General features: G+C 37.9%; 2 protein-coding genes and 1 pseudogene across 2 annotated transcripts in view; all 3 read left to right on the top strand.

Moving 5' to 3' along the window:
• EPHX4 (epoxide hydrolase 4) overlaps positions 1-7,217 on the top strand; it is a 31,271-nt gene extending 24,054 nt beyond the window's left edge. Inside the window, exon 7 of the mRNA XM_040627040.1 lies at positions 6,554-7,217. Coding sequence (XP_040482974.1) covers positions 6,554-6,785 — 232 coding nt within the window. The 3' untranslated portion in view covers positions 6,786-7,217. The remainder of the gene's footprint in view (positions 1-6,553) is intronic.
• Positions 7,218-9,547: 2,330 nt separating this feature from the next.
• Positions 9,548-10,929, top strand: LOC121101955 (annotated as a pseudogene).
• A 4,102-nt stretch (positions 10,930-15,031) lies between these two features.
• BTBD8 (BTB domain containing 8) overlaps positions 15,032-16,140 on the top strand; it is a 93,834-nt gene continuing 92,725 nt past the window's right edge. Inside the window, exon 1 of the mRNA XM_008697717.2 lies at positions 15,032-16,076. Coding sequence (XP_008695939.2) covers positions 15,928-16,076 — 149 coding nt within the window. The 5' untranslated portion in view covers positions 15,032-15,927. The remainder of the gene's footprint in view (positions 16,077-16,140) is intronic.

The raw sequence follows: 16,140 nt of genomic DNA, 5'->3' as shown, positions 1-16,140 counted from the left end.
CACTGAGATAGAAAACACTAAACGAGAACTGGTTTTGAGGGGAAGGTCATAAACTTTATTGATCTTAAACTAGTTGGGTTTGAGGTGGTACCTTATATATTCAATTAGGTAAATAGATAGAAGGGTTTGAAATTCAAAGGAGAGAATCTGTGATGAAGATATGTAAAATCTTGGTGTCACTGACAGAGACAAATGAGTCTTCTGTTCAGAAGATATTGTCTAGGGAGAAAGTATAGAATGAAAGACAAGATACGGAGATTTGTCTGTTCGCATTTGGACTCTAGATAGGAGAAAAAGATTTCCCTTAAGAATTAGCAACCCACAGCCTGCTTTGGAAAGGGTTTAGGGGCTTGAATTTATGCTACCTCCATAACACTAGAATTATCAGGGAAAACATTATATTTCAATATCATCCTAGGTTGGTAACACTTCCTAGCCAGCCTGGCAGAAACAAAGGCAGAATTTCTCTGGAGGATACATTTCAACTCAGACTTACAATAGTTCCACAGAGAAAGTCCTTTGAAGATGAGTTCATAATTCAAATTATGAAGAATACGAATCCACCATTAATGAGTCAGAAAACAATTGCAGCAGAACTCTTACATATTTCAAATACTAGAACTAACAGGTTATAAAGTATGTTTAAATCATTAAATATATGAAAGAATAAAAAATATGAGAAGGAATAAGAAAATATCAAGACAGGCTGGAAAGAGCTGAAAAGAACAAAAGAACTTCTCGAAAAGAAAAATACGGTAATTGAAATCTAAAATTCCATAAATGAGTTAAATAGCAGATCAGACATGCTGAAGAGAATTATGAATTGGAAGATAGCTCTGAAAAAATTACCTAGAATCTAGCTTAGAGAGATAAAGAAGTGGAAATATAAAAGACAGGTTATATTTGACATAGAGGATAAAATTAGAAATTATATAGATAGATGATAGAATTAGATACACATACACATATATACATGCTAAGAATTTTTTTTCTAGTAAAATAAAATAGAAATAGAATGTATTATTTTCAAACCAGTAGAGGGTGACAAGAAAACTATCAATGCAAAAGAAGGCAGGAAAGGAGAGAAAGGAAGCAAAGTAAAGAGAAATCACAAAATAAGACGTCAAAAACAATTTAAATATGTTGGTAAGCACGATAAATATGAATGTATTATACTTGCCAGTTAAAAAACTAAATATCAGATTGGATTGAGCCACAATTAAAGTATAAGGACACAGAAGTGTTGAAAGTAGGAGGATAGAAAAAAGTTATACCATGTGTTTTATTTTATTTATTTAAAGATTTTATTTTTAGGTAATCTCTACACCCAACATGGAGCTTGAATTTACAACCCCAAGATCAAGAGTTGCATGCTCTGTCAACTGAGCCAGTGGGTGTTATTTTAAATAAAACAATCTCTCAAGCTCTTTGAATAGGGAATCCAAAGGGAGTCATGAGATTATATGAATGAAGGGTGAAGAGGTAAACCCAAACCTTCTTTTTTGACTAACAACAACAACATTTACGAATATAAATGTAAAAATCTTTGGCAAAACAGAGATGTTAATTTAAAAGGCATTGGTAGGTACCCATTTATCAAGCAAGGCAATGATTAGAAAGGCAGAACAACATTGAAGAGGCTACAGGTTATATCTCATAGGATATAGCAACATTGTTAAGTCCATGTTTTGTCATTTATTTGTTTTTTACAAATAACATTTATAAAGAGAGTTCTAAGAGAAAATAAAATGACATTTTCATACAAGTCTAAATTTTTAGCAGGAGATAAAAATAATAGTTTTTAAATGTTCTTGATTTATCCCTTTATCAAAGTTAGAAAGAAATGGTACAAAGCAAGTAACTATAAGGAAAGAGGGAAAATATTCTGATTTTTCTGTGGCTCTTTTACTAACAATTGTTCATTAGGAGGACCTGCATTCCCAAGAGTAAGCTCTAGAATCCTACTAATTAGCATGGAGAGAGAAAGAGTGAAAAAAAGCAGGCCTGTGAAGGTCAAAACTTACAATTTTATATAAAGGTGAAAGTTTTAAACTAGATTGATATAGGTTAAATCTAGCTGGGTCAAGGTCACATCAAACCTTCTGGAAGCTCAACTGACCTCTTCTGATGGTTCTTTGCATTAGAGTAGTTAAGGTCAAGTACATAATTAAAAATGGTTATGCAATATGTAATGACTTCAAATAAAGTATGGTACATTATACACAGGTATAATGTCACTCTCATTTATCACCCTAAGATTCCCTGGGACTATAGCCTCATTCAAGGACTCTCAAAACTATGGATCCAAGGAACTAAAATGAGCTAGGAATTGGATGCACTATAGGATCTAACCTGCGAAAAGATAAACAAGTCTAAACCTATAACAAAGCAGCAAATAATAAAGCAAAAACTGATACTTACAAGGAAAGATGAAAAATCCACAATTACTACTAGAGATTTTAACTCTCAAACACTGATCAGTAAGCGGGGAAAAAATTAATAAAGATACGGAAGATTTGAACAACCCAATTAACATCTTTGATCTGATGAATAATTCTAGAATCCTGCATCCACTAATTAGAAAATACACAATATTTTTAAGTACATAGAAATGTTTACAAAGATTGATTATACACTGGACTACAGAGCAAATCCTAACCAATACCAAAGGATTATTATCATATAGATTGTGAACACAGTGCAGTTAGAAATTAACAATAACAACAAACTTTTAGAAAACTTCATATATTCGGAAATTTTAAAAACTTTTAAATTACTCATGGCTATGATCCAGCAATTGCACTACTAGGTATTTACCCAAAGAAATAAAAAATACTGATTCAAAGGGATACCTGCATTTTTTATAGTAGCATTATCAACAATAGCCAAATTATGGAAACAGCCCAAGTGTTAATCAACAAATGAATGGATAAAGAAGATGTGGTATACAGATACCATGGAATATTACTCAGCCATAAAAAAGAACAGACTCTTGCCATTTGCAATGACATGCAATGGCCTGGATGGAACCAGAGAGTATTATACTAAGAGAAATAAGTCAGTCAGAGAAAGACAAATATCATACAATTTCACTCATACGTGGAATTTAAGAAACAAAACAAATGAGCAAGGGGGAAAAAAGAGAGGAAAACAAACCAAGAAACAGACTCTTAACTATAGAGAACAAACTGATGGTTACCAGATGGGAGATGCGTGGGGATATGGGTTAAATAGGTGATGGGGATTAAGGAGTGCTCTTATCCTGATGAGCACCGGCTGTTGTATGAAAGTGTTCAATCACTACATTGTACAACTGAAACAAGTATTACACTTTATGTTAACTAACTGGAATTTAAATAAAATCTTTAAAAAATTATTCATGGATGCCTGGGGTAGCTCAATCGGTTAAGCATTCAACTCTTGATTTTAGCTCAGCTTGTTCTCAGAGTCATGAGTTCACGCCCCACATTGGGCTCAATGCTGGGCATGGAGCCTACATAAAAAAAAGAAAAAAATTTTTAAAGATTTTTTTACAATTTATCAGAGAGAGAGAGCACGAGTGAGAGAGAGAGAGAGAGCACGAACAGGGGGAGCAGCAGGCAGAGGGAGAAGCAGGCTCCCCGCTGAGCAAGGAGCCCGACGCTGGACTCAATCCCAGGACCCCGGGATCACACCTGCATGGAAGGCAGACATTCAACTGACTGAGCCACCTAGGCGTCCCCACCAAAAAAATTGTTTTAAATTACTCATGGATCAAAAAAAATCATAATGGAAATCAGTAAAAACTTAGAAAAAATAATAATATCAAAACATGTGGCATACAGTTAAAACTATACTTTGGAAGAAATATATTCACAGTTTTCCATGCTTATATTAGAAAAGAAGATAGACAAAAAGATTAGTGAGCTAAGAGTCCAATTTGAGGAGGTAGGAAAAAACAACATGTAAACAAAAATAAACTGGAAGGAAAATAATTTAAATTACATAAAAAGTAGAAATTAATGCAATCAAAAGCAAAGAGACAATAGAGAGAATCAAAAAAACCAAAAGCAGATTCTTTGAAGATTATTAATATAGACAAAATTTTGCCAAGATTGGTTTTTAAAAAAGCATGAATAAACAAGATTAAGAAGCAGAAAATAGGGGCGCTTGGGTGGCTCAGATGGGTAAGTGTCTGCCTTTGGCTCAGGTCATGATCCCAGGGTCCCAGGATTGAGCCCTGAATCAACTTCTCCCTCTGCCTCTACTGCTCCCACTGCTTGTGCTGTCTCGCTCTCTCTGTTAAGTAAATAAATTTAAAAATTTTTTAAAAAGCAGAAAATAGATATAAGTATAAACATAACAGATATTAAAATATAGAATTTAGGTTAACAAATGTGAGAACTTTGACAAAATGGGCAGTTTTTAAGAAAAATATAGCAACCAGGGGTGCCTGGGTGGCACAGTCGTTAAGCGTCTGCCTTTGGCTCAGGGCATGATCCCAGGTCTCTGGGATCGAGCCCCATGTAGGGCTTTTCTGCTGAGAGCCTGCTTCTTCCTCTCCCACTCCCCCTCCTTGTGTTCCCTCTCTCCCTGGCTGTCTCCATCTCTGTCGAATAAATAAATAAACTCTTAAAAAAAAAAAAAAGAAAGAAAGAAAAAGAAAAATATAGCAACCAAAACTGACTCATGAAGAATTAGAAAACCTGAATAGACATAGCCATCGAAGAAAGTGAACTATTAATTTAAAACACATTCACAAAAACACAATACACATCCACACAAACAGGCCTAGGTGGTTATACATTACTCAGTGCTCATCACAAGTGTACCTTAATCCGCATCACCTGTTTCACCCATTCCCTGACCCACTTCTCTTCTGGCAGCTACCAGTTTGTTCTTTGTAGTTAAGAGTCTGGGGGGGGGGTGTTTGTCCCTTTTTTTCTTTCTTCATCTGTTTTGTTTTTTAAATTCCACATATAAGTGAAGAATTTATATTTTTCTTTGTTTTTCAACTAATTGTCTTTTAAAACTCCTCTTACCTTACTGATTCAATTATTACACGCTCACATTTTGTTATATATGCAGATAACTGTTGGAAAATGTTTTACTTTTGAATATTTTGTGAGCTCTAGAATTTGAGTGACTTGCAAGTTTGTATAGCAATCCATGTCTCAAAATTAAGTGTAGAGTTTATTTTTCTATCAGTTTACCCATTCACAAACAACTTAATTTTTAGGAGCATTATAACCAAATGATGGCCAATTGTATGGGAGTCAAAAGTTAAGTCCTTAGTGGACATAGGGGATATCCTGCACATTTTAGCAGCGTCCTATCAATCCTAAGTAGCCACAAGTCATAATTTTTGATAACTAACAAACATGGAAGTCAGTGCTGGAGAGTGCCTAGTGATGTGTTCATTCCCATGCTTAGTCAAAATTAATTAATACCATCCCACCTTTCTGAAAAATAGTGTACAAGTAGTTGTCAAAAGCTTTAAAAATATTTATATCCTTTAGCTCAGGAATTCCACTTCTAAGGGTCTAGCCTTAGAAAGAAATGATCTGAAATGCCAAAAAAAGATTTAGGCACAAAATGCTCATTATAGCATCACTTACAACATCCCCTTGTTTTAACTGATGATATAATCTAAATATTCAGGTATAGGAGAACAGTCATTTATGGGTGATTATACCATAAAATACTCTCTTTTACAATTACTTTTGAAAAACATTATGAAATGAGAAAATTCTCAACTTATAATTCAACATGAAATTTGAATATGGATGCTGTATATAAATTGTGTATATTTATTGAACTTTATAGTATGGTTTCAACCATATGCATAGAAAATGGCCAAAAGGTTATCTTTTAATGATGGAATTATGCATGGTTTTATTCTTTATACTTTATTTAAGAAAATTCACAATAAAACATTGTTTTAAAAATAATCTTTCAAAATAAATATAGTGTCATTTAATGGCAAAGTTCAGTCTGTATGTATTTTCTGAATTTTCAGTTCCAATTTCACATAAAATGCTATGTTATCTAACGAACTATTTAAAATATATTTAAAGTACACCATTTAAAACTCTCTTTCATCACATCATTCAGAAATTCTGGTATTCTTTTAAAGCAAATTATTCCTAACAGTGATGAATTTCATATTTAATTTATAACTTTCATTATAAATTTTGCTAGACTAATCCAATTAAAAATTTTATTGAGCACTCTCTTAAATAGCCTTTTAAATTTTTTATTGTATAGATTGATTGCCTAATGCAGTGTTTCTCAACCATTTTTCATCATCACCTCCTTAAGGAGCATTTTTAGACATTTTTTTTCCTAATTGCCCCCCAACTCTATGAAATTTTAATATCTGCTTATGTACTGTGTTTACAGCCATGATTTATACATAAAAAAGTAATTTTTTTCATTCTCCTAAGAATCAATTTTCACCCCATTGGTGGTGATATCGCCTCCTTTGAGAATGTATGGCTTAAAGGAACATTATGGGAAAATGTTATTTTAACTTTTACAATGCGTCTTAAGTCCACGTGTTTTGTTTCTATAGCTGCCTGCCTCTCAAACATCACATGGTGACGATTCCAACACTACTGCTATGGGGCGAGAAAGACGCATTTATGGAGGTCGAGATGGCTGAAGTCACCAAGATTTACGTTAAAAATTATTTCAGGCTAACTATTTTGTCAGAAGTCAGTCATTGGCTTCAGCAAGAACAACCTGACATAGTGAACAAACTGATATGGACATTTCTGAAAGAAGAAACAAGAAAAAAAGATTGACTTTTCTATAGCTTCTATGAGGGGTCTGTAATGAAATCTCTAAATAATTTTTAATAATTGTTCATCAACCCCTTTAAGCTTCATTAGGAAAAAGTTGTCTTAATATGCTTTATGATAAATATCCTGACAAATGATATTGAAAAAAATCTGAGAATGTGTGACTTGTAACATGATGTTGATTTTCTTCTGTTGAATTTTGCACAGAAAAGCATCTGCCTTAAAATGTGTACATTGGTACAAAAAGGAAGTTGGGGAAAGCGGCTCAGTTTTGATTTCTTGCATTCTTTACCCTGTTAACATCTGGTGCCTTTTACAAATGTATATTAAAGATTAGCTGCGCCATGTTTAAAAAGGCAAACCTGCAATGGTATAAATTTTCATTTTATTGTTCAAAACTTCTTTTTAATATTTTTCAACCATTAAAAAATTCTATTGTCAAATCTCTCAGATTTATAATATATTTATGAGTTTGAAGGCAAATACAATTAGAAGAATATGCATTCTTAAAACAGCTATAAATACTACTTATCCTGGAAAGATTAACAAGAGATGATGTCGAGATTCTCATGTATACATATATGTGTGTGTGTGTGTATTAAATATTGCAAAGTAGGAAAGCACATCCATCAAATTACTCGTCTTCATTTCCAGCTAAATTGGTGGGAGATTTAGACAAAAGATCAAAATGTCCTTTTGCCCCATTAATGCAACCCAAAGTGAATTCTATACTTCCTATGTGCACGAGAATCTAAGCTCCACAAGGCATAGATTTTTTACTGTTTTATTAACTGACGTATATCCAGCATCTAGAATAAGGGCCTGGCTCCATTGTAGGCTCTCACATATTTACTTAATAAATAAATAACATATATGACACACTGCTAGGTACTATGGGGTAAATATAAATGAAAGAGGACGTGATAATATGGAACTTTCCATGGAAAGTTGGAATATGGGACGCCTGAGTTTCTCAGATAAGCACCTGCCTTCGACTCAGGTCATGATCCCAGGGTCCTGGCATCAAGCCTTGCATGGGGCTCCCTGTTCAGCAGAGAGCCTGCTTTTCCCCCCTCCTCCCCACTCGTGCTCTCTCTCACTATCTCTGTCTCTCTCAAATAAATTTAAAAAATCTCTAAAAATAAAGAAGTATACACAGAATGCAGTTAAATTAAACAAGGATTCAAGAGTAGTAATGAACATTACAAATAAGAGTGGGAAGACTTACAGAATAGAGAATGATACAAGCTCAAGGGAATCCTACTCATTCTCTTGGGTTGGTCTCATTTAGCATGGGAGATAACAAGTAACATTGCCAAATCGTGGCTCCTTAGAGGCTACAACTGTGTTCCCAAATAAGACTAAGTTGGTGAAAAAAACTAAGTGTAGTTCTGATAGTGGCAGAAGAAAGTGGAATGTCCCTAAGAATTCTCATCATTGTATCCTAAGCAACTTTTATTTACTAATAAAAAACCAACTTTCTATATACATTGTGCTTGTGCCTCATAATAACATTGCAAGGTAGAGAGTATTACCAGTTTATAGATGTGAAAATAAGGTTGGCCAATGCCCACAGTATAATTGTTAGAACCAGAATCTGACCTAGATTCGTCTGGTTATAAAGCCTCTAATCTTTCCAGTAAGATAACAGGGTCTGTATCTACACTGTTCTGGTGTGCTCCAATAAATAGAAACATTTCTCAGAAACCTACAATTTGACTTTTAATTATGGGGAAAGGAATTTAAATCAGTAATTAGCAAATTAGCATTGTCAGAGTTAGAAATGTTAAAAGGTATAGAAGAGAGCCTGGTACACAGCAACTTTGGTTATGCTTCCTCTTGATCATTTCTGAAGGGCAGCAACAAAGGGAGAAATAGGACTTTGTTTATGTTGACCCAATGAAATAATCCTTACTTATTTTACTGAAAACCTGTTACTGACTAAGGAGATTTTAAGGCTTGTTGTTGTTACTTATATCAGTTTGGAATGCTGACTGGTTCATGTGGACTCATGTTAAGAATATGAATCAAATGTGCCATGGCTAATTCCAGCCCATGATAATGGATGTATTCTAATTTGCTATGCATGTGGAAGAGTGCTTGTAACAGATATAAAATAAAGGCTCATGGGTTCCATCAGTTAAACCTCTTAGCATAAGGAGATATTATGGTCTCTGTAGAGATCAATTTGTTGGGAAAGTAAACAAATTTGACTTACCAGCTCTCAAAGCATCTCACAGTAAGTAAACTTTACCGGTAGTCGTATTTAAATTAAAAAGTTGTAATTAATATCCATCGATTTAAATTAATATATCCCTAGTAGGTATATAATATACCCTTAATATAAATGTCAGAAATCATGTGCAAATAATTTATTAAGCATATATGTCAAAAGGAAGACATCTACAAAAAGCAAAAAAGATTGTACGGTGATATGATTCCAATTCTATTACACCATTTATCATATTTAATTGTTCTGATTTTAAGAAATGATTAAGGGTAATACATCCTCATTTCTTATTAACCCACATTGTATCTGAGAGTTCTAATTATGGGTGAATAGAAAGAGCACTTGAATATGGGGAAGGGGTATGCTTTGGGGGCTGCCCTCAGATCCAATCTACTGGCATCCCAAGACCACTGAGAAATTGGCTTCATGGCTCAGCCATCCTTGGGCTTCGAGACGGAGGTGTGGGAGTCCGCCTTCCGCCATAGGATGAATGAGTTGCACCGCCTGCAGTGGCCAACCCTTTCATGCAGCAGAGATGCACGGGCCGGTGGCGCCAGGCTACATCATCCTCTCCAGGACTGTGCTGATGCCAGTCTGTGAGTCCTGCATCGCCTTCCTTTTCATCATCCTCTGGCCAGTGTGCTCGCTTTCCACCAAGGGTGGATCTGCTTGACCAGTCAACTCCCCAAAGAGTTGGGGGAAAAAATTGGCGCGACCACCCCTTAAATTCTTGTTGCAGGCAACGTTCTGCTCAGGAGGGTTCCTGGTTAAAGTGAAAGGGGAAAAAGCAACCCAAGATGAGGCCCTCATCTGTGTTACAGCTCCACACTCTGCTTTATTTGACCAAATCACCCATGTGGTGGGAGGGTTACCATTGGTGGTCTTGGCAAGTCAAAACGGGCAGATCCCAGTGGCTGGAAAACTCATACTGTCAACACGGCCTGTGCTTGTGATCCCAGAGGACCCCAATTCCAGGAAGAATACCCGGAATGAAAACCTGAAGCAAGTGACATCTGAAAGGAACTGACCACGGATCCTGATATTCTTGGAAGGAGTGCATACCAATTGCACCTGTCTGGTCACTTTTAAACTAGGGGACTTGTCTTCAGGAGTTCCTGTATGACCAGTTGCTACCCAGGTACCCAAACACACTGGACACAGTGACCTAAGCCGGGCAGGGGTTTGCGGGTTTCTACATGTTGACCTTGAGTCCGCTCTTCACTAGAGGAGAAGGTGAGTTTATGCCTGTTTATACACCAAAAGACCAAGGGGAAAAAAAAATACTCAACCCTTTTGCCAATACAGTGAGCATCAGCATGGCAAATGCCTTGGCGAGTGTCTGTGACAGGCCATGCTTATGAAGACTGTAGACTGATGATTTTCACAGGTAATCTCCAACTACCCGCGGAAGTTAGTTTGATGGAATTACAAAAATTAGCCAGAAATTAAAGTTAGACTGGGATAATATTCATTAGCATCTGGATGAATATGCTGCAATTGCGATTGCCACCAAAGGAGTTGCCACTATAGGAACTGAAGAATTTGCAAATTACTTAAAAGTCCTAATTTCAGAGCCCTTGAAACAATTTTTTGCCCCCTTTGACAGGAATAATGACAGCAGCATAGAATTCAGAGAATATGTGACAGGTCAGACTATCCTGTGCAAACCTGCCAATACTGAAAAGATTCTGCAAATGTCATTTAAGCTTTTTGATCTTGATGAGGATGGTTTCATAACAGAGCCGGCGTTAGTTGCTGTACTTTGGGTAGCCTTGGGAGTGCCAGATCTTGATGTCTCCGGATTCTTTCAGAAATATCTGGACAGAATTCACATTACATTTCATATAAGAACTTACAAAATTTTGCCCGAAACATCCAGAATATACCAAGTTATTTCATTCATACTTAGATCTCTAGATAGTCTCTCTATATTTATTACCACATTAAGAGCCAGTTTAATTGCTGTATTCAAATGTTAAAGTCAGCCCTGAAAATGGTGGAAGTACCTTCCAAATAGAAACAATGATTGAAATAAAATTATCCTTTGAGAAAAAACACAATAGTTTTTACTCTAGGTGGCTTGAGCATTTAATTAGGATACATAAAATGTGCTTGAGAAATATATATTTCTTTTAGATCTTATAGTACTTATTTTCCTTAAGATATGTTTGTTTCAATGCGACCAAAGGTAGAGAATAAGAGATCCATTTATAAGGAGAGCTAAGATGGCGTCATAGGAGGAGGACCCTAGGCTTGCCTTGTCCCTTGAACACACCTATCAAATCATTCTGAATACCCAAGAAATCAACCTGAGGACTGACAGGACAAACTACACAACTAGGGGGAGAGGAGAAGCCACACTGGGGAACGCAGGAGTGCGGAGATGCAGTTTGGGGTAGAAATGGAGAGTGGGTGCTGTAGAGGGGAGGGAGCTGTGGTCACAGAGAGAGAGTAGAGCACACAGGGGAACACACAAGGAGAACACTTCCCCAAAGCCATTGGCTGGGAAATGAAAGGAGCTGATTTTCATGAGTTTTTGCAACCAGCAGGGCTCAAAGAATGGAGTTTTAGAGGTTGGCAGGCTCAGCTGTGATAGTCTCGAAAGCACCGCCCTACTCCTGGAGAGAAGGCAGGCAAGCAACCTCAGGGAGGACGGTATGATTTGAGGATCGCCTAAGGAGCACAGGGAGGGACTGTTCGCTCTTCTTGGAGCATATCTGTGAAAGGTGGCATTCACAGAGTCACCTCTCTGGGGACAAAAGAGCCAGCAGGCACCATTTCCCTCTTCTGCCTCCGCATAGGCACAGAGACACCTGCTGAGGGCACCTAATCTGGACACTGGCTGTGTAGCCTGCTTTGCCCCTGTGCTCTGGCATGACTTCCTTTCTTGGTCAAACCTGCATCCATCCCAGTGCAGCAAAACCCTCCCCCAGAAGAACAGTTCAGGCCCTTCCACAGCACATCCCTAAAGTTTGGAGTTTTAAAAGTCAGTGGGATTGACTGGGATAAAACCCAAAGGGCACTGCACTGCTCCAGGCAGGCAAGCAACCCAAAGACAGATTGCGTGAAAATAGCCATCTGAAAAACACCTGAGACACCCAGGGGAAATTATTCACTCCTCTGAGAATATTTCTCCAAGAACAGCAAGCATAGAGACCCCTCCCCAGGGACAGAGGAGCCTCATCAAAGGGGAAATTTGTGTTTGTAATTGCATATTCTGCATTACTAAGAATACTCCTTTCACTCTGGCTAGGCACCAGTGAGAACTGAATCCTCTACCTACTGTTGTATACCTCCTAACCACCTATATATCTCTAGCACCCTTTGCTGTAAGACATCTTCACATGGGACATGATGTATGTGACCTTGGGCCCTATCCCTTCATGTTACTATTCAGGATGAATCAGCAAAGTATTCCTGGAAGCCATTCCTGCACCAGAACAGGGAGCAACAACTTATCTAGATGTGGAAATGATTGTGAACCAATAAATATGCCTTGCTAACCCAAACTACTGTATCCTCAACTTAGTTTCATTGTGGCCATATCCCAAAAATGCCTGTAGGCAATCAGTGCCATCACATATGAGGGGACATTCAGCTAAGAAGAAAGACTTGATCAAATGTGGTCAAATTTCTTATCTTTGCAAAAATTTACAAAAACATACCCCAAAACTACAAAAAGGAAACACATTTCTAGGGATCCCATTGGATCCGTGGAAAGGGCTTGTACAAGTGGGACCCATAAAGCTTCATTAGTTAGCTTCCTGGTATTTTGAGAAGAAAGGATGAAGAAGTGAGTGAGGGGGAGGTGAGCAGAGGAGGAAAGCTTAAGGAAAGTGACGGAAAAAATCAAATATTGTTCTGAGATTATTTCCACGCATTTCTCCCGTGAGAAAGGAGATGGTTAAGTGATGTTTTATAATCCTTAGTTAGTTCAGGCTCCTATAACTAAAATACTATGGACTGGGAGGCTTAAACAACCAACATTTATTTCTTATAGTTCTGGAAGCTGGGAAGCCCAAGATCAATGCACTGGCAAATTTGGTGTATCATAAGAGCTCGCTGCCTGGTATGCAAATAGTTGTCTTCTCACTGTATCCTCTCATGGTGGAAGGGGCAAGGAAATTCTCTGGGGTCTCCTTTACAAGGGAACTAGTCCTATTCATGAGGGTTCCATCCTCATGACCTGATCACCTCCCAAAGCCCCCATGTCCAAATTCCATCACACTGGGGATTAGATTTCCACATATGAATTTTGGGAGGACACAAATAGTCATTCTATAGAATCTACTCAACTTGATATTTCTTTTTTAAAAATTTTTATTTTTATTTATTTGACAGAGAGAGCACAAGCAGGAGGAGTGGCAGGCAGAGGGAGAAGGAGAGGGAGAAGGTGAAGCAGGGAGAGGGAGAAGCAGGCTCCCTGCTGAGCAAGGAGCCCAATGTGGGGCTCGAACCCAGGACCCGAAGATCATGACTTGAGCCAAAAGCAGATGCTTAACTGACTGAGCAACCCAGGTGCCCCCCAACTTGATATTTCCATGATAATAATGCAAAATACCTTAAATTGAATATAGTGTAATTGTTAGTAGTAATAATAATATTATTATGAAACTCTAATAACTTCTATAGGAATATATAGAAAAGTAATTCTGTTAATGCTGTTAGGAACCAAGAGTTTTTCAGTGCAAGAAAAAAAAAAAGAAGAGAGCTTAAAAACAAAGAATCTAAAAATCTCATAATAGTAAATTTGAATCAGATATAGTATAAATTCAGCAATTTTTTTTCTTATAAAAAGTGTATTGCTTAGAAACAACCCAGCCCAATATCGGTGATATATTGTGTATTTGCATATTTGAAATGTTTCAAATGAAAACATTTTTAAAGAAGGAAAAAATAATGCATCCCAAAAATCACTTTTCTTTCATGAATTGTAGTTCTTAGAAGAATTTTTTTTGCCTTCCAAGGCAATTTTACCGAAATTGATTTTTCACACATGAGAATCACGGTCAAGGCCAACCCAACCCAAAATTATGGATTTAGCTGTTTCTACCTTCAAAGCTCCCATTGTTAGTTCATTAGGATTCTTTTTTCTTCCTAAATGTCTTTCAGGAAAAAAAAATCCAGTAACTTCACTCACATTAAGGTCTAAATGACTTCACGGCTTAAATTAATTAAAATAAAAATAGTGCTTTAAGTAAAAAGTCTCTCATGGTTAAATGTGAAGCATCATTGACAAGATTTTTGTTTTTTATTTATTTTTATTTATTTTTAAGATATTTGTTTTTTAAAGGGGCACTTTTCTTAAATCATTTCACACAGCCAATTGCCTAAAGTGTTTTACGAGAATTAAATTACATGAACCAGAAACCATTCTGTCATCCATTCCGAACCAGTGAGTTAATAAATGCAATTGTGCATAATAAAAATGCCTGTTACTTCAGCTGATAAAGGGGTATGGTAGAACTCTTGCAGACTTTGAAGGGGAAGAGTTGCTAGTCAGCCTGTTTTAATACCTAGACCACCACTGTACTGGCTGTGAGACCTTTCCCAAGTTACCTATCTTGTCATGCCTCAACTTCCTCACCTATAGATTAGGCTCATATTAGTTAGGACCTACTTAAATGGTGGTTGTGAAGATTGAATTAATGTATATAAAGAAGGTAGGGCAGTTCTCTCACCTAATAAGCACTCAATAAATATTAACTATTATTATCTTTGACACGCCTCTTTTCTACAGGAATAATTAAGAATCAATTATTCAGTTATACTTTTCAATACTCATGTGTCTGAATATTTGAGAGGGGCATTATTTGGAGAAACAGCTACTTTTTGGCCAATCTTAGGGTACAAGGTCCGTCTATTTTCCAAATACATGCTATTTAGAAGAGACTCAGGAGACAAAAGAACCAAATGTAACCTCTGAATCCTTTGAAAACTGATTCAAACAAACCAACCCTATATGTTAATTTTGTGGAGCTTCTGAACGAAGCAGAACTATTGAGCTTTCTTCCTTCGGAGGAAATAAGTTTTAAAACACCAAAAGATTTTTAAATTATATCCTGTCCAGCTATTTTCTTCAGGCCAAAATGTTCAAAATTCGATAGCTCACCAATCCACTTACTTCCCCGCTCAATTAAAGGCTCTGCCCGTTCAGCTTTACCTCTTCCCTTCCTCGTCATAAATATTATAGCTTTATATGAAAAGCGCTGGAATACATGCTGAGATTTCTCAAAGTTCATGAGCCGTTATAGGAGCCACTCCCTGGATTAGAAAGCGATGGCGTCTTTTCGACTCTGCACATACCCTTTGCAACGGACTCAGGACGTCCTAACTCTTGCTGATCTTACGAAGTTACTTCCCCTCTCCTCACACCCCCCGTTTTTCTTGCCCAAAGCAACATAATGAGGGAGCGTGACTCGCCAAGGAAAGGTCCTGTGAACCTGTTCTTGGCTAGAAAAAAAAAGCGCTGACATCCCAGGAAGACGTAATGTGGAAAAGCTCGCAGATTGATTTGGACTCGGCTCGCAATAAAACATCTATTAAAATGAACGGCTGACACCCCCGCAACGCAAAGACAGCAAGGAAAAAATAACCGGAGGGAACGGTTTATCCCGCGAGATGGTTTGCTCCCTGGGCAATGGGGGCAGGGTACCCGCCGGCAGAAGTAAACAGAGCTACTACGCCTGCGCACACCCTTCCTGGGTCACGTGCGGCGCGGGCCTCCCAGATTGCCCCGGAGAGCGGTCCCACCGCTGTAAGGGACCGGGTGCAAACAGGAGAGGCGTCAACCTTTCCCTGAGGGGCGGATTCGGGTAGGAGCGGAGCTTTGGGTCGGAAACGCCCCCTTCTCCCGCTGCCGGAGATTGAGATCCTGTACTGGGCCTGCGGGGTGCCGCCGTGCCTTTGTGGGACATGGCCGGCTGTGGGGAGGGTGGCGCGGTGCCCGTCGTACTTCTGGGGTCCCCTGGAGTTTGCAGTAAGGGGTTGCAAAGGAAGGGACCCTGTGAGCGTCGCCGGCTGAAGGCGGTGGTATCGGAGCAGCTCAGCCAGGATCTGCTCAGGTAGGAGGAGGCGGGAACTCTGGCTGCTTCAGGTCTTAAGGCAACGACCTCCGCCCCAGAAGCT

This window comes from Ursus maritimus, unplaced genomic scaffold (assembly GCF_017311325.1).
Source record: "Ursus maritimus isolate PB19 unplaced genomic scaffold, ASM1731132v1 scaffold_12, whole genome shotgun sequence".
NCBI classification, from domain to species: domain Eukaryota; kingdom Metazoa; phylum Chordata; class Mammalia; order Carnivora; family Ursidae; genus Ursus; species Ursus maritimus.
Note: the sequence above shows the minus strand (reverse complement) of the source record. Positions and strands in the feature narration are given on the sequence as shown.